The sequence below is a fragment of the Ptychodera flava genome, chromosome 20 (assembly GCF_041260155.1).
Source record: "Ptychodera flava strain L36383 chromosome 20, AS_Pfla_20210202, whole genome shotgun sequence".
Classification (NCBI taxonomy): domain Eukaryota; kingdom Metazoa; phylum Hemichordata; class Enteropneusta; family Ptychoderidae; genus Ptychodera; species Ptychodera flava.
The window spans coordinates 30,328,496-30,348,428 of NC_091947.1; the positions used below are offsets into that span (position 1 = coordinate 30,328,496).

The 19,933-nt window shown below is 37.0% G+C and overlaps 1 protein-coding gene across 1 annotated transcript in view; it reads left to right on the forward strand.

Moving 5' to 3' along the window:
• The first annotated feature begins 4,961 nt into the window (after positions 1 to 4,961).
• Positions 4,962 to 19,933, forward strand: part of LOC139120599 (nucleolysin TIAR-like) — a 110,404-nt gene continuing 95,432 nt past the window's right edge. The window contains 4 exon segments of the mRNA XM_070685107.1: positions 4,962 to 5,118; positions 5,196 to 5,227; positions 5,344 to 5,440; positions 5,645 to 5,743. Coding sequence (XP_070541208.1) covers positions 5,101 to 5,118; positions 5,196 to 5,227; positions 5,344 to 5,440; positions 5,645 to 5,743 — 246 coding nt within the window. The 5' untranslated portion in view covers positions 4,962 to 5,100.

The window sequence follows — 19,933 nt, forward strand, 5'->3', positions numbered from 1 at the left end:
CTGCATGAATTGTTCAGTCAATTCTTTCAATTCTTATTTAATTTGTTGTTTTCTCTTATATTTATTTATTAATTCATTTATTTGTCTGTGTGTATGTTCACTCGGGTTTTTAGTTTCTTTGTATATATGTTTATTGGTTTGTTTATTTTTTCCCACTGTATTTATTTATTTGTATGTTTGTTTGTTTGTTTGTGTGTTTGTTTGTCCTGGCTTCCCTGTAGCTGGACCGCTTCTTCTTTGCTCTGGCAAAGGTATTCGTCTTAGGCGGCCTGCTTGTTTGGTTGGTCCTGGTCTCGAAAGTAGAAAGTTTGGATAACATACACAAAACAGTATGACCGCGTGTAACTCTTCATTCGGTTTGTACAGATAGCATAATATCTCTAACTGGAAAGTGTCTGATGGCGGCGGCATGAACAGTCTCTTGCATATTCAATCAGATCAACAGTTGGTCAGTTCATCAGGGCGCGCTTTTAAGAAAAGTGAAAGCATGTGGAAATGTGCACATCGTAAATTAGGTGGCAGCAGCTGTGTTCTTGCTTGTTTGCGCATCTGTACTGTTCTTCTTCACTCGATGCATTTGAGACGAAAATGCCAATCGACTGAGAACGGCTGCACTAGATTGACACGACAACTGTAGACAGATCTCTCTCACACAAACACATTGACCCAACAGACAGAGATAGGGATAGAGAGACTGTGACCCACCTAGAAACTTTAGGTACATCTTCATTTACGGCAAATATCGACCACGGTCGATTTATACGTCTTTCTTCATCAATGCCTTTTATGATATCGCTGACTGTGTTGCTTAATATCTATAGCTATGTCGGTCAATATGTCAGTATGTTGATTAATACGACAGCTGCTAGCATTTGCATCAGTGTACACATATGATGGCCATATTATCATGCAAGATATTAACAGTGGCAGAAAAGTTAAAAGAAACAAAAAGGTGAACTTGACATAAAATATATCAGTTTCCGTACACGTTGCGTGCGTGTATGTATGTATGTATGTATGTATGTATGTATGTATGTATGTATGTATGTATGTATGTATGTATGTATGTATGTATGTATGTATATATGTATCTATGTATGTATGTATGTATCTATGTATGTATCTATGTATGTTTAATTATGCCCTATATCTTACGAGGTAATGTTATGACTGCAGTGTTGTCGTTTTAATATTGGGATATTGGGATAAAGTTCAGTTATTTGTCAACAATAACATCAAACATTAAACACATACATGCTGTATTGACACATTGAACTCGTGCAATTTCGACATGATTGTGTGAATAAAATTTCACAGATGGAACGAAAGTTCTGGAATACACCAATGGTCACAAAAATAAAGCAAATATGTTGACTTGATTTTGCATTTTTGAAAACTACGATCACAGACCTTACGAGATTCTTCAGACAGTGTGATGGTGTTTTAGTCTTAGAACCCCTCTGTCGGAAAACGAAATCGATTAGCATACCTTCCTAAGCAAAATATGAGAGAGAGAGAGAGAGAGAGAGAGAGAGAGAGAGAGAGAGAGAGAGAGAGAGAGAGAGGGAGAGATGGGTTGCCGAGTAGCGGAATTTTGATTGGTGGTAGATGAACTTAAGGTGTAGAAGTCGCCTCTTGTGAACTATAAAGGCAATCCAAGAAATTAGGCACAATATGAATACATTTGTAGATATATTGGTTGAAGATAGTCAGTCGAGCCATGCAGGCCTCGTGTTTTAAAGTTGCGAATAATGCATATTTAATCATATATCACTTTCCCGGAAGTTTGAAAAGTGAATGAAACTGTAACATACATCTACTTTAAAAATTTTCAAAGATTTGTTTAGGACTTCGGTGATGATGTCAATAGTTTAAATATTATGTCAGTCCACGATCAATACCTATGGTCTATATGATTGGAATTAGATGTAGAGATTAACTTGGTCTTTGCCCATTTCGGTTTTTCATTTCCTCAGACTACTCAAGGACCGGGCTACAACAAATGACAAAGCGGGGAGGAAGTGAACCAGCCAATTCTTCTATACACGTGTATGATTTTGATCCGAAGGACATGGCGGCGGTGTGTTTACCATTTGTTTACATCATTAAATACTCCAATCGGAGTCAAATCAGATGCAGGTCTTGGGTTTCATTGGAGAAAACGAAAGGCCTACATGAAAATACATCAAGTAAGTAAGGTTGATCTTTTGCAGACTTTAGGTCAGTGCCTAAGTGTTCTTTTCTCGTGGCACGGTTGCTATTTTCTGGCATGCAGGCCTGGTAAATCTTAAATTATACCTTTTTAAAAAGGTAATAACTGATCCATTTTAATTTGGCAGGAAACCAAGTAGTATACGAATAAATGAACATTCACAAAACTGTTATCCCTCTTAGCTTCTGACTTGAACCGTTGATGGAAAAACATGTACGAGTCTTGTGTCTCCGACCACAAAAATGGTCTTTTTTGTTGCACTGTATTGGTGCGTAAATAGATGTGACAGCTTCAGTGTGACTATGCACAATCTCAATCTGGTTCCTTGTACATTTGGAAATTCCACGTCAGTATGTTTATTATATGTACCAGTAGTTGTTTGTAAAAACAGTCGGCCTATCGTGTCTTATGAGCCTATGTGCTGGATGTGGCATGTTTCAGCATAGACCCTCGAGGGTATATAATTTCAGATACCCTATTGTATTTGATCTGTTACTATTTGTCAACTCTAAGTCAATAAAGGACACGTTAAATAACCGACAACAACAACATTAACAACAAAAACAAACAAACAAATCATCAAGCTTAAAAATACATCATAGATCAATGAAGGATCAGTTATAACGTCAAATGTTGCCACATTATTCTTTGAAGGTAGTTACTAAAACGTGTTATCATTCAACGTGATCATTCACCATCATTATCATCATTATCATCATCATCATTATCATAATTTATCATCATCGTCATTTATCATCAATATTTTCGTCGCCGTCGTCATCATCATTATCACCATCGGTATCATCCAAACAAACAAACAAACAAACAAACACGACATAGATAAATCTAATACGGTGTAGACTACGGGTATACTTACTTTCCAAGTACAGGAGACGTTCGTAGAATCCCTAATTCATATATTTCCACTCTTTAGTGCAAGGCCTCCGTCAAGTATGTTTGCTCAGTTGCAACATAGTTTTTCTGGAAACTCTATGGTTGCAAAGGATGGGCCAAAGGAAATGTACCCCAGAGCTTACCGGCAGAACAAAAGATCAAATATCTTGTATGTCTTAGTCGTGTGTGTGGTTTCGAAATACTTACAATGTTTGGTCGAAAGTTACGTACAGATTTGGTGAATATTTTCGACTTTTGTTTCAATCTGTAAGTTTTGCCCTTCCGCCAAAAACAGAAGAAAACAAAGCTTTACAAATATAATGTTGTTTGCACTTTTCTAAAGAGTGTTTTGTGCGCAGTACGAAAAAAGACAAACAATAAACGCAAAAAGTATTGTTATTTTCTGTATAATCATACATATATATATATATATATATATATATATATATATATATATATATATATATATATATATATATATACATAATTAGATACGTGTGTAGACAAGGCATGTATAGAAAAGGTGGCGTTCCCACCCAAAGTTTTAAAATATCTGACACGGCATTTGTAATTGTGAAAACTGAACTCTACTCGTCCTTTCTTTGTTCAACAATCATGCCATTGTGAAAACAATGAAATTGTTGTAGAATGTTGGCCACTTTCAAATTTGATACGTTTTACCCAAAAGATATGTGAATAAAACAGATAAGAAAGTGATAGTTTTGACCTACTTTTAGAGATACTTGGTATCGCCCCCTTTCCCTGTCCATTTCAATGTGAAACGGGACTTTTTTGCTCTTCACTTTCACAAGTTTCAAACACTTGGACCCATGATACTATCACAGACTATTGCCACTTTTCTATTATTTATACGATTTAACTTTTGGGAATGTCAGGGGAAAAACACAGAAAAAGGTTGTGTTCCCTTACACGGTCACAGCCTTCAATCAAAGGAGCTCGGAGCAATAGCGTTGATCGCGATTTCGGGTTTGTTACTAAATATAGCTGCACGCGCGCGACTTTCGGACAAACATGCTGAAATTCGGACAAATTTTGTCGTTGTATGCGCGGCTGTTGTTGCAGCTTGTAGTCTCAGTCATCAAATCATACGAATAGGTGTGACGCTAAATAGCCATTCTAACACTCGCAGGTTTTATTTTCATCGTTTATGCGGAAAATGCGGACAAATGTTTATTTATATTAATGAAGAGAACAGTGACGTCATTTGCGATCAGCGCTATTGTGGGTGAAGCATGCCCTTTTCCTTTCTGCGTTGATTTTTGTCAAAAGTGTTCATCTGCAAATGCCTTTCATATACAACCACACTGCTGCGTAAGCACTAAAGACGCCATATTTATCATTTTATTCATCTACCATAACATTAGTACTAAACTACAATAAGCTTATACAAACCAGGCAAGGCGAACTGTCATGTCATACAAACCATGGATGTACAAAAATACATCCATGTACAAACAAAAACATGCAAACAAACGTAGTATTAAAATGTCCTGTCAGCATTTACACCCCCAACTGGATATGAGTGTCACATATTTTTGTCGAAAATATTGAATAGCGATACTGTAGCTGGTGAAAATTTAAATGTCTTTGTCCAACGCACAGAGCTGCGCGCATGTGACGCGTCGCGTCGGGTATACTGTACGCTGCAATGGGCAGTATTCCGTACATGTTTTCAATGCCCACAGTTACACAGAAGGGCGAATACATTGCCGAAAAATAGCTTGTGTTTTTCGGTCAACGAGGAAAACTGAGCGCATTGTATAGCGCAACGGACAAATAATGTTTCCTCATAACCAATTTGTTGAAAAAAAAATCGTTCCGTTTCTATGAACTGACAACAGTGGCGGACCGGTGCTAAGCAAACTCTCGCAGCTTCTGAACGCTTTTGTTGGCGCCCATTATTACCCATAGTGCATCGGTATACGCATGCGAGTTGCATTTGGCCTCTATATCCTGGGTGTGTGGTCGCCATCATGGCTAATAACTACCAGGTTAGCGTCTCTCCACGTCGCATTTCGTGAGTTTAAGTGTCGCTTTCAAACTATTAATAAATTTTCTTTTCTTTCAGGTTAACGAAAATGACACGAGGCCTCGGACTTTGTAAGTATCCCCCCTCAAATGCCTCCGATTCGATTTCGATGTTGATGTTTTGCGGCAGCATGTGTTCTGAAGTAATGTCATTCAATTGCGTTCCACGTTGGCTTTATTTCAAACAGGTACGTTGGTAATTTGGACTCTCGAGTCACAGAAATATTCATACTGGAGCTCTTCAACCAGATTGGATTGTGTAAGAGCTGCAAGATGATAGCTGAGGTAAGCACCTATACATGTTTTGTTTTTGATTCCTTTGACTTTGTTGAGATCGGTTTGACCTCCAGCTTTGGTCCTTCCACTTTCCGTACAGTACGCCAGTCAAGCATGCTCAATGTCAGACATACTATTGTTCGGAAATCAGCTGACACAACCGGCTTTTGGCTGAGATAATCAAAATATCTTCTTAATTTTACTCCCATCCAGCATAGTGGTAACGATCCGTACTGCTTTGTCGAATTCTACGAACACGCTCATGCGGCTGCTGCTCTTGACACCATGAACGGCAGGAAAATTTGGGGGAAGGTAAGTGTGTGGCTTCTCGTTTTTTTTTCGGAACTTCCGGTTACGCACAAATCGATGGTGCATTGTTTCCCCAGATTTCTTGTCTTTGTTTTGTAATATGTATCAGCCGATTTCGTAAGAGTTTACTATAGAAACGTACATTAGATACAATCGAAGTCTACGTCGGCGTTAATGACGACACCATCTGTCTGGCTTCTTCAAAAGTTTTTTCTTTTGTTGAGTTCCTATGTGCAAGTTTTAATTGCGCCATATGTGAATATGAGCTGACGTTGTCTTGTGCATGGTTACAGTGCCTAATGCTCTCATGATGAAGTGTTAATCGTGTGTCTCCATGTGTTGTATTGTCAGTGTTATGACGTTATTCCATCAGATCAATCGTGTCATCATTAGATTGAATGTTTTATAAAATTTCTTTTCACACGAGGAGTGGGTAACAGCTGTTAAAACCTCTGAGAAGGTTCCTCACTAACTATGATTCACACTCTTACTCGATGAACCATCACATTAAAAATTGTCTGTGCCTTCTTTGAAACATCTTCAAAACTCTGCAACATGTGCAGTAGTTGCGTGATTGCCAGCTGTTTGTATCGGCCTCCTGTGTCTTACATCATATGTGACAATCCTGGTTGGCTATTACATCTGTGGATGAACGACAAGAACTTTCTGATCACACAGTCTGTACACTAGTATGTATGTCAATGTCCTGCAGTGACTCTTCAAAAGATGCATATGATCCACATGTTGGTGTCCCATCGGGAAATTTCCATTCTGGTGATTATCAAAAATATAGAGATGTATTCATGTGTTCATGTATATATATGTATGTCCTGGTATGTCTTCATCCAGGAGTGTGGATGAAAAGAAATAATTGCACCATTTTCCATGTACCAAGCATCACTTGTTATCATGATAGTGTTATCTGTGTGTTGGGGTGCCTATGACCTCTTGTGCTGTCCACAACACAAGGAAACCACCGTTTTATTTTCATTCTTTGAAACTCATTTTGAAACCATTGCAGAGATCACGGTTTTAAAAAATATCATACTTAGCAATGATTGTTGGTTGACTTTTGTCAAGTGTACTGAAAAAATATGAATTCTTTTGGGGAATTATTAAACAGATAGGTCATCTGAGCATGGAAACTTGCATGGTGAAGTGGAGGTCAACTGAGTGCAAGGTCAGGTAATGTCTTACCATAAGGGAGCGTCTATCTAGGACTCTTTTGAATATTTTTGATCCTAAGAAAGGTCATTTGTATGGACCATATGAGTTTTTAGTGAATAACAGCAATTTCCCCAAGGAACCAGGTCACATCTCGTGGTGTGAACTTGGAAGTGACTTACAGAATATTCATTATGATGTTTTTGGTTTTGTGACAGTAATTGGTCAGTTTATAAATTTCTTCTGGTATTAATGTCCTGATGATAATAATGCCATGTCACTCAAGACGAGCCTCCTGTTGCTTGGAAAATTTCATTTTGTTTGTTCAAGGCATGACAAACATGAACACATTAACCCTGCTGCCCATTTTCACTGATTTAAGCAGCTTCTGTCTGCTGTTAGTTAATAAATAGAAGTACATGTATCTACGTGCTGCCTCCCTGGTTTATAAAACCAGTGGTATTTACTCGTCCACTCTTCTGTAAACTTAAAAATGTACGCTAAAGACCAGCAAAGGTGAGCAAATCTGTTCATGATAGGAATGTCTCTTGGTAAACAGTTTCTTGATAAAGGAACTCTGCACAGTGCTAGAAGTAGTCAATACAAACAGGAATCTTGTGGTCTTTTTAAAGTCAGTCTTTTTACCTTTCCCTCAATATCCTGTTTCTTTCACTCCATGATAACTCTTCTGCTCTGGGTTGAAAGAGATTTGTATTCTCAACTTTTGGACATATGTGAGTAAACCCTTCCTGGTATGTTGATTTACATATGTCATTAATGACATAGTAAAAAGCATCCCTCCACTTCCTACTGCATTTTCTTCTGTTGGCTGTGTCTCTGATGGCATTGAGTGCAGCAAGGTATGTATACATATACTGAGGACAAAGTTCACTGTGTGAGTGTTTTGGTTTGGCTGAGGATTATTCTGGTGAACTTATCCATGAAAGGTTTGTGTCATCAGAAGAAATCAAATTCTTGCATTGGTGTTAATTGACAGGAAGCTATAGCGTATTTGGAGGAATTGGGAAGTTCTTTTTGTAGTCGCGGGAGTTTGTATAGGTTCCTATGACTATCAAGCATGCCATGACGTGACACCTGTCTTATCGTCTTATCTTGAAATGTGGACTTCTCCGGAAGTGAATGGGACAGCAGCAGCAAGCCTGATGGATAAATAACTCATGTAAATTTTTATTTTTATTTTGGTTTGGAGTCTTGCCATGACTGTTATATGAACATACACGGTATTGCACATATGTTCATAGAGCATACTGTAAACACGAAACAAATCACTATTTTTACAAGTGTGTGATGTTGGTTGGTTTTCTGTTTTTATCCAGGTGCTTTGGGAATTTCATATATGAGACCCTGTACTCATGAATATTCATATCATCTGAGATTTCCAAGAACCGTACAGTTACCTGTACCTCACAACACAATGCCATCTGCCATGTAATTCCACACATACAGTGCAGGCTCTGGGCTAGAAAGCTACTATTGCCAGGTGCAGGGAGAGTGTTGGAACAGTGTGCACTCTAAGCTAAAGTGATGTGCATCTCGACTGTTCTCTGTGAATGCAAGCAAATTTTAAAGCTTACATGTACTGGTGTGAGGCTGACGCTGAGAATTTCCAAATATCCTAAATTGACCCACAGAGCTCGGAAGTCAAAGGTACAGGGTCAAGTTTATATCACTGAGAAAGTCATGGTAGTGTTATGCATTCAACATTTTCAGTTTGTACTACACATAAAGGAAACATACATTAAGGAAGCATGCAATCTTTTAGCCCTTCCTGAAAACCCAAAGCTCAAGTACTTGGAAATTTGCAAGGTGCTCATGCAAGCTACTCTTGTGAAACTGCCTTCATCACACTCATGAAATACTTGTAAAGGGCTTTTATGGTTAGCCACCAGTGCTATCCAATGCAAATCTAAAATATTCAACTGTGTTTTGCTGGATCTTCTTCCTTACAACTCTGATGTGAGTAATTGTGATTGGCTTATTAGAGTTTAGTAGATTGTAACATCATGCTGCACAAATTATATCACTTCATACAGATCCTTTCATGGATCCTAGGCAGCCCGTCGAGGATATCTAGCATTATAGAGTGTCACTGATGAAGTGTTACCAGAAGTCCTGTGTACGAGATACAATATGATCTAACTTCAGGCAGGTGCAAAAAAGTCAACTGTTTTTCACAATCTGTCTGGTCTCAATTTGTCGGATTGGTGCTCATTTGTTACAGGGTGTTAGATAATGGCGGAAGTAAACAATGAGTACTTATGAATCAGGCCATGTAAAATGATGTCCTGCAATATAGGCATTGCTAAGTCAGCACAATTGTAGGTGCTAATAGTATACAGTATATTGTGTATGTATTGTTTTCGATGGTATAACTGGGCCTCTGAACACGGAAATGGAGGTTACAGGGTCATGGAGCAGATAACAGTCAACGGTGTCAATCACGGTAAGATGTACAATGAGTTGCACAGTACTAGTTGGACATAATACATGGGTATTGTCTTGGAGAGGTCTTACATTGACTTCTTCAAGACCATCTGACATACTACTGATATTGAGTTTTTTTCTGGAAATGCTACTATATGTCTTTTCATCTAACATTTATTTTCAAAGGCTAGTTCACATAAATTTCCAAAAATTCCTGACCAAGAAACAGCAAGCTTCTTTCAGGGCACTCTCAAGGGTTTAAAGTTGTTTCCCCCAAATTCTATTCCGTGTGGTTTCTGGAATTTACTGAAAGCCTTGCACATGTATTTTGGATTGGTTGAATCCATGTTTTAAGGTGAGAAGGAGAATTATTGCTGGCACATACCGGTGGACATTGTTTCACATTGCTTTCCCACATTTTAAACCCATTTCTTGGGTGGAGGACTAGCTTTGCTGCAGCAGAAAATAGACAATTCCTAAACTTTGGTAATTCAAGGATGAAGAAATTTCAAAGGAAGTAGTTTGTGATTCTACCACCTGTACAGGACGGTTGAAGCATTGACTATATTTCCGTATCCACTACTTAGTTTAATTAAGTGCCATCCTTTCATTGGTGATAAATTATTTCCTGTATTATAGAACCTGTCCATTTGCTAATAAAACTAAATATTACTTAATGTGATTATTATGTTATCACTTGTCAGTGTGGGACTGGCTGTACTGTGGTATATATAATACTGCACATTAGATCTGTAGATCATCTGTAATGTTCTCGGAACATCAAAATGTAGATATTATTTTGGTACAAAAAGGTTGCAAGTCATGTATATACTTTTGTGAACACTTTATAGAAAAACCTTTGAACTTCAATCTGCTTTTCCAAGAAAAGTATTATTCAAATTGCTAGCAGGAATATATGTGGAAATATGCCCAAATTATTGTGAATTTCTGAACTCATCTTCTACTGTTTCCATTTGATCTGATAAGGCATTCATCCGATGCCTGGCATTAGTCTGAAAATACAGATTTATATTTCTGAAATATCAAAATTACTCTTGCTAATTTGACTTATTTTGAACTTTACTTTGTAATGTTTTATGAGATGTCAACAGAAAACAGATATTCAGCCGATTTGGACTTGCTAGAAGAGAGATAAATATGTCAATATCATATGCTAATGTAACCATTGGAAATGGAACAAGGTTCTGTACCTGTAATTATACAGCTAGTTAAATCATTTATAATTTATTACATTGTCAGTTTTGTACTCTAATATCCATCAAGAGAAAATGAAGCGGAATGCCCAATGAAGGTGTCTGGAAACTACTGTCTAGTTATACGTTTAAATGCCAAAAACAGTAAAATTTCACCACTTTTCTTATAGTCAGAATACATTTTCATCGTTGAATTCCATGAAGTAAAATTTTAGCATCTGTAAAGGAATGACAGCATCTATCATCAATCAGTCACGTTTCTGTTGACAGTTTATCATTGCTGTCTTTTCAGTCTGTTAATGTGTCTCCTGTGCACAAGGATCTCAATTCATATATATTCAGATCCTAAACCAGGTGACTGACAAAAAGTCAGATTTCCATGTACACAACATGTTATGGAAAAGGAAATTAGTTTCATTTCAGTTTTTTGCAAACTTATCAAGACCTGATGGTGAAAACAGAGTTGTGTCAGTGTAGCTTTTAATGTGATGTTATATTCTTCTATTATATTTGATGACCATTGCACTGTTACAATAAAACTCATTTGATGTATGTATTCTAGATAGTTTGTCTGCAAAATGAGATTCCAATTTCGTAACCATTTAGTTTCATGTTGATATCATTTGTATTGAACAGAAATGCTGTAAACTGCCCTGAGTTTTAAACAATAAGGTTTAACCTTGGAGACTGGATATCCAACCAGGAGAACATTGATGATGATCATGTTAAGTATTTACTCACATCCTTGACCCCCTTGAATGGGGACTATAACATTTCACTGTATGTGAACTCAGCTGGGTTAATAAAACTCAAGTCTGCACTTGTTGTTTCTGTTACCGAGACATGGTACAATGAGTGTGCACTTCCCAATGCAGATTTTGTGTCTCAAGTATTGAAGGGTGACTCTTCAGTTTGTTGCTAAACAATCCATATTTACATGTCTTTGAAACAAGAGACGTCTAATCAAGATTTCGCTGTCCCAGAGGCGCCAACAGACCATGTGAGTTGTTGGCTGTACGTCTTAATGAAAGGGTACAATATATATTTTCCATCACTCAGCAGGTTTCTTGTTTATTTTGCATTAAAAATTATAGTGATCTTGGTGCAGTAATTTCCCTTTTCCTCCTGTCTAACAAGGGTTATCATAAAAGGTTTTTGGACTCTCTTCTCAGTGGTTGTCAGCACTGCCATAATTTGCACTGAGCAAATGTGCTGCTGGGGACATTCATTTATGGGCAGAAGTTTCCATGAGAAACTGAGAACCTCTCATATCCTGAATAACTAGGCCACTGTCCTTGACCATGTGGCCAGCCTGTATGACTAGACATTACTACTGATATATGTCAACTTGATATTTATCGTTAACATCATGCATATAAAGCAAAAAATGTTGGTCAAATCAACCTAAGGTATTTTCTCAAGGTTGGGTAATTCTTATACAAATTATTTGACCCTGTGATTATAGTGCTGTGGATATTCAAATCACATTTTACATAAGACTTGTAAATTCTCTCTCATCTTCTACCTTCAATTATTTGAGGGAGGTGACAAACTAAAGCCAATCTTGTAAAATTGCAGTTTTTTACATGCAGAGTTTCACTGTGTATTCGATTCAGTAAATTCTCAATGGGATTTGAACTCACAGTGTACGACAGCCAGTAACCTGGCAAAGCTATCACAGTAGAAACTGCTCGGCTAATACAAAAGTTGCCACTGGAGGGCATTGCAAAGATGGCGGCCTTGGTGGACTGTGGAAGGAACTGGGAGGCCTTCTTGCAGGATTACTACAGCTCAAGGCCTGTCACTAAATGTTTAAGACATCTGTGAATTACATCTCCTAGCTTCCACCCCTCAAATCTCAATAAAGTGAACCAGCCCAGCAGTCCAGATTAGATTCTTCCTTCATACAGAAAATTACACTTTGCGTCACACATTCTTAGCCGAGGAATCTTACGGTACATTGACACTCAGTGTTTTCTGTGAGAATCAACAATTACAATAGCACATATACAATATGTTTATCTGCTTTGGCCTTGTTTTCTGTTCAACCAATGCTATTGTTTGATAAAGTGTATTTGTTCCTATTGTCTCTGATTGATATGCTTGCCTGTATCTTAGACATAAGACTTGTATCTAAGACATGCACTTATGACTGAAACAAGAAAATATCGCATCCGATCCAAAGGAAATTAGGGTATTAACAGATTATCAAGGAGAACTAGTCTGTTTAAGCACAGTGAATATTGCATCAACGCTAATAGAGTTTATTTGTAACCCATACTAACAATTCTGTCATTCAATTTTGCCTTTAGAGCTGGATAATTGAGGCACTACTAACTCAAATTTTTTCTCTCAAAAAATTGTTCATATTACATATTATGCTGGCTGTATAATGCTGCCACATTGAAATCTCAAGAAATCCCTGAATTGACTCAAAAAATTCAGAAATGTCAAAAGATGCATTGGTGTAATTTATTGTGTTTTCAGCAAACCACATCAAACAAGTGAGGTATTACCCTTTTTCATCATATTAGGGGAAAGTTTTGTTCTTCAAATTAAAATATATCGTCGGTATATCGTTCATGATTAAGTTACAAGCTTGTTCCCACAAAGTATAGGATAGAGTGATTTGAGTTTTGCCTTATGAAGGCCACTTATCCAATATGGCATCACTAATGATGAGATGAAACGATTGACTATACAGCCACTCAAGTCCAACACACCTGAGCATGTCAGGAAATTTTGTGCCTTGTCAATGGTGTTAAGCCTCTCAGTGTCAAAACTAGATCAGGTTGAGAGATGTACTGTCTATGACAGAGGAGAGGGTCCTTGGATAATTTTGTAATACTTATGTATGTCTCAGATGAAGGAATGGATCATCTGGAGCAGGGTACAAGTCTCCTTGAGTTGTCATCCCCTTAGTACAAGGTTGTACTATTGTTACAGCACCACTAGCCCTTACTTTTTGAGTGTTTTCCAATATTTTTGTCTCATGTGTTGAATCCAGTTTCCTGTCCTTTCCAAAATCATTGCACTGTAAGTGTTCTGCTCTGTAACACAGTGTATGTACCGGTATATGTTATCTACAACGACATTGTTGATAATTGATTCTATTTGCAAAACTAATACTGTGTCTATTTTAAGAGGCAGAATGAAGAAATGTACTTCTTTTCTGGAAAAAAGATAATAAAAATATCATCAATAGTTACAACCTTTGCCTATTTAAATGCTCAGACACTACAACGTATTGCTGATACCTTAAATTTGAAGTAAGCTGAACGACTACAGTATCGTTAAGTCAATGTGCACAGTAAATGTCCCAGTAAATGAGAGTTTTTACAACTTTGACTTGTGTTGATACTGGCTTTCTGATTCCAATCCTTCTGTATTATGTTATACAACTGCCTATTTCATGATCTTTATACAGTTTCTGTGTGAAACAGGCTGTTAACCATCTTACAGTTTCTGTGTGAAATAGGCTGTTAACCAATGTCTGTTCAGTTTATTAAAAAGCATTAACAGTGTTATTAGCTGTTATAAAGCGGTCAGTGTAAAGAACGAACCATAGTAGGCAGTCTGAACTGTCTTTCATGGAATGAAAAGATAAAATGAGGTCAAGCTTCTTGTAAAAAACAGCTGTTTCTTTGCATAAGGTGGAACGTCTTGGACAGGTTGATAAATGTGGATATTTTTTAAAGACAATGGACAGCTGACACAAATGAGTACGCGCTATTGAGTCAGTGCTTACACCCCTACTATTGAAATGGTTTAGTCTGATCTACTAGGGGTGTCTGTTGGACACTCTAGTACCTGGTTAATGTTTTGTTAATGGGCTTAGAGGAGCCAACTCGTCATGTAAGTTGTAATTTTCCCCACAGAACCTACCTATCAAGGAAAATTTGATATATTTTACAATTGTACAGTGTAGAAAATGAAGTTATCTTGTGACCGTACCCGCAAACACTTCTTAAGCTGGCCATATTCTTTCAATCAGAAATGTAGAAGGTAAATGTTAGAACTGATCTTTGATCAGTTTCCGGTGTACACACAGCAGCAACTGATAATTTTCACTGGAATATTGACAGTTTCCCCAAAACGAGGGCATGTTTGTCTAGACATGTTGAAAATATCTATAGCGACTCCAGATACCATTTCTAATCTATAAGGAAAACAACACAATCTGTCCAGTCAGTGGTACCTTGTCAGTGAGATAATATTAGTGGTCTTTTCTAAGAGTCTTGCCTGGAACAAGTTGTATTCATTCAGTCATAAATGCATATAATGTCCTATTTTAATACAAGACCAGTCCGAACAGGTTCATAGACGGTCATTGTACCTGTTGTTTGCCAGTATTTCATGGTCATTATAAGTGACATGGTCTAGCCTGCCCTTTGTGTGATGTGCTGTAGCTTACAGCTTCATTGGTCGGATATTTCATGCACTGCTCACACGATTGTTCCAGTTTCGTGTGGAGGTGTTCTCATGTTAATTGCTCTCACTATGGGACGCATTCCTGTTTTTCATTTCATCTACACGAGAAAACGCTGTGAAATGCTTTCTATAAGCAATTTTTTTGATTTCACCAAAGAATATGGCTGCCAATGTACGTTTCTTTACTTATGCTGTATATGACAGAAAGAAATTGTCTCTTCATAAGTATGGAAACTGACTCTTCTATATTCACCAGCAAACATTGTAGACACCCTTGCTCTTTCAAACACTGTTGTATGTCATAAAAGCACTGTAGCTTTTGCGTTGTAAATAGAAGTTAGAGAAAATTGCTGTCTCAGAGGAAGTTAAAGAAAGGTTGAAATGCTTGAGAGTTTCACTGTTGTTTCTTTAACTGGAATTCTATAGGAGTAATTTTATAAGGAAGGAAGAAGAAATTCGTGTGATTTAAAGAAAAAATATACAAGAAAATGCTGCTACTCGAGCACTAAGGTTTCCCACCAGTTCCTGCAAACACTTGTGTCAGATTTACATTAAGAGTGCTGGATGATGAGCACTCTTTGTGTAGACTTCCCATCAGGCATTGCTGTCTCAGTGTCCCAGGCATGGCTGTGTGAGCACTAGGATGTTTTCTTCTTCTTAGGCTAGTTACATGGAAACCATCAAATCTCAACAAGCATTTGCTGAAATTTAAAAGCCAGCAATCAGCATTTGCAATGCATTTTCCTAACATACATTGCTGGCACTAGGATTCTGAGTGGAGTGGTCAGAGCAGCTGCAGAATTCTGTATTGGTAAAGGAAACACTGGTTTTGAGTTGTTTATGTATGTGTGCATGTATTACTGAATCATGGTCAGTTTTTCTCATTGAAAGTTAAAGCCATCTTGTCGTGTATATCCAGAAACATATCTCTTAGCACATCTTTGAACTTGAAATTTTTATTTTCAGGGAGCGTCTGTTTTATGTGTTGCGTTTTCATATCATGTAATTCTTTCTTGCCTTTGGCATGTCATAAATTGCCATGCATGCAGTTTTCAAATTTTCAGTGCTGTACCATTTTGCACATAGGGGTAACTTTCAAGATTTAATTTATGCTGTTGGCAGGCTAATATAATGTGTATTTTTGGCATGTGATCCACACCTGAGTACATGAACCTAAATGTGATCAGTGATATAACCATATCAATGTACGTGCACTACAGCAGTGGTGAAAAAATCCAACAGAAATAGAATCTTGCCAATTGTAGAGTCTTTGCCCGCAGCCATGAACTGTGAATATAGAAAAGCAGCTATTCAGTGATTGTGTGCGCGCATGTAAAATGTATCATTGACACTTTGAATTTCAGAAAGATTACCAATGGAATGACTGAATAATTTGATGTCATGTCGTTTGAAAATATTTTCTAATTTACTACTTAAAAGTTAAATGAAAATGTAGAATTTTTGTTGCACCATCAACAAAAGTATAAAGAGGTCAATATGATTATAAAACAAATATGATAATCTCATTAACAGTGAATCATTTTTTTCATAGCAGACTATCTTTATAAAATTAGAGCAAAGTCAGCACAAAGCTGTTGAAAATTTAGAGTAACGATTTGATTTTAGGAAAAATTTTAGATTTCATTTGCAACTACTGGCAACTTGTGTACAGAAAATCCAATTATACTGGTATACTAAAAAATGTTAATACTGAAAATAAGATCATGAAGGATTTATTGTGACTAATGCAGACTAAAGTTTGATGGAAGCAACTCTTAATCCTCCGCAAGCTGAAGGATGTTTTTTGATGTATTGTTCTAACTGCATCTCATAACCATCTGGCTAGTATAAATTTTGATTAAAAGATTGTTTTTGTCATGTGAAAAAGTGAACCATTAAAAGCATGGTAACAGATTGCGTTGTTTTCAGTTCTGCCATCAACGACGGGGCTTATTATTTTTAGTTTCAGTGGTAATTGTCGTGATTTCATTCATTTGGTAGCACGCCAACGCTGAACAGCAACATTAGATGTTTTTAACCCACAGAACATTACCAACCCTCTTAAGGTTGCAACAATTCATGAATTTGATGGCCGTAATGGTTTACATTGAAAAAAGGGTATACTTAATTTCGACTGGTCTGTGAAAGATAGTGTATGGTAATAAGGCAATAAAACTGCTTAAGATCCAAAGATGATGTTCAGCGACGGAGATAATGCAGAAGCTGTTTCACGGCTCATCACTAATTACTTGTAGTTTACTTCAATTTAACAGGATTTTGTTCAAATGTTTGATGGATCGTTATTTCATCCCTCACTGAGTCACATGTCTATCAAATGTTTGATTGATTGTTATTTCTTTACTCACCGACAGTGATATGTCACATTCTGGCAAAGTGTAATGGGAATAAGTAATAGTAATTAATCTTTTTTCAATTTCTGAAAATTTTCGGATGGATGCATTCAAAAACCATAAGCAAATTAAAAAAAAGCTTTGTATAAATAACCTGTCAGAGATGCCCCAGAAGTAATGTAGGTAGTCTGACATTCAAGTCCAGAAATAAATTTGGTGACAAAAATAGTAACGTAGGAAAAACTTCAACCATGCAAACTTGGTTTCTTTGCTTACAAATGTTGCTGGCAGATTGATACTAATATTAGGTTTTCGAATGTGCTGACTGGGGGGTTGTTCTGATCTGTTGAATATTATTGCATGATTTTAGTACCAGCATTTAATGAGATGGCAAAGATATGAGCCAAATAGTATTCATGGATATAGAATGACAAGATCATGTCTGATTTGGTACTTCTGCAGTGTTGGCACTATGATCCCCAAAGCAAACAAACAAACAAACATATCATAATGAGTAAATACAATATATATATGCTATAGAAAATGGCATTCACTGGGAAAGTTTTTGTCTGAAATTTTTATGCTGCAATCCAAATGAGCATAATTTTGAGATGTCAGCAAATTTACAACAACAGAAGACAGGAAGAATTAACATAGTTTGTAATGGCAGTAGTGGAAGCTTTTCATCATACGGATACTGATTAAAAACACTGTTAATTTCATTATTTTGTGTATCATTTTATTAATCATCAGTGTTTATGAAACATGAATTTATCCTTCGTATAGCAACTGATCAAAAAACCATCAAAACAGCCTGTAATTTCATAATTTATAGAGATTTGTTTATGAATAAAGTCTGCGCAGTTTTCAAATAACAGGAAAGTTAAACATTGTGCCTTCCTGTTGCATTATTCATGGTATTATTATTCTTGCATTTTACATGTCACAACTTGTTTTACAGCCGTCCTGAAGGACGCTGTCACATTTTACTAATTTTCCATTAATTTCTTGTGTTATTTCTCTATAATGAAGTGTGTGTATATTGAGAAGAGCTAATTTCAAGGCCAATTCACAGGCCATCATGAATGCAATCTACCTTAACAGTAGACTGAAGCAATCTTACTGTTATCATTGTGCCCTATGGTCAGAATTGATCTTTGATAAAAATATGGTCTGATATTAATGAATTATAAATTAATCATTATCTATCTGAAATTGAAATTCTGTATCGGCAATAATAACTCTCCATGATAAATGAGATAGAGTAGGCTTTCGTATGCCACAGTCATAAATAAGAAAGAAAAACAAAGTGGCGTAGACGTTCTTGCATAACAAAAGAATCTTAATAGATACGGTCATTGCAAATAGGAAACCATCCAGGTAATATTAAAAATTTAACTTTGTTGATGTAATTCTTGGTCAAAAAAAAGTAATTTGAAGGTAAGACTGGCAGCCGGTGAGTAATTAAGGATTCTTGAAACCTATAAGTGAGCATGGATTACAGGTTTCAGGGCTGCGGCAGTATAGCATGCCATATAATTCTCGGTGTTCAGGCCTAGGTAAGAAATATTAGCAAAGCGTACGGTCCATATCGTCAGGATGGAATTCTAGATAGCTAAGCTACGAAGTCCCACCTATGAGATGTAAAACACAGATAGTTGATGACAAAATCTAGGTTGTCAAGACGCAATTTTGACGATTTTTCCCGTCATACATGCCGTTTCAACATGGCGGCCTAAGATAACGTCGATGCGAAGGCAGCAGTCGTGGTAAGTTTTTACCGTTATTTTTAGTTTTGAAGTGAGAAATCGTGAAAAAATGTATCGCCTTCCGGGTCAAATATCATGGAAAATGCCCTCGTGAAGTATTTTTGTCGAACGTTTGGTATTTTTAGATAAGATAGATGTTAATTGCGGACTGCTGTGGGTCTGCTAAGCAGATCTGTGCGATATCCATAGAAAACCACGTGCGTATCAGTACAAGTATGGTACACGGTATGGTGCAGTGCAGTGCAATTTAAGATCTCAACTCGTTGACTTGGTCGTATACAACATGCGACTTCTACCATCTGATCTTTGAGATTACCGTATGTGCAGGGTCTAGCTTATTAAATGGTACTCATGCAAAGTTTGCTCTATTTCCTATTAGTATTTGCAAAATCGCACAGATCTGCTGGTAGACCCACAGCAGTCCGCAATTAACATCTATCTTCTCTAAAAATACCAAACGTTCGACAAAAATACTTCACAGGGCATTTTCCATGATATTTGACCCGGAAGGCGATACATTTTTTCACGATTTCTCACTTCAAACATAAAAATAACGGTAAAAACTTACCACGACTGCTGCCTTCGCATCGACGTTATTCTAGGCCGCCATGTTGAAACGGCATGTATGACGGGAAAAATCGTCAAAATTGCGTCTTGACAACCTAGATTTTGTCATCAACTATCTGTGTTTTACATCTCATAGGTGGGACTTCGTAACTTAGCTATCTAGAATTCCATCCTGACGATATGGACCGTACGCTTTGCTAATATTTCTTACCTAGGCCCTGGTGTTATTGAAATTCAATTGTGATGATCTTT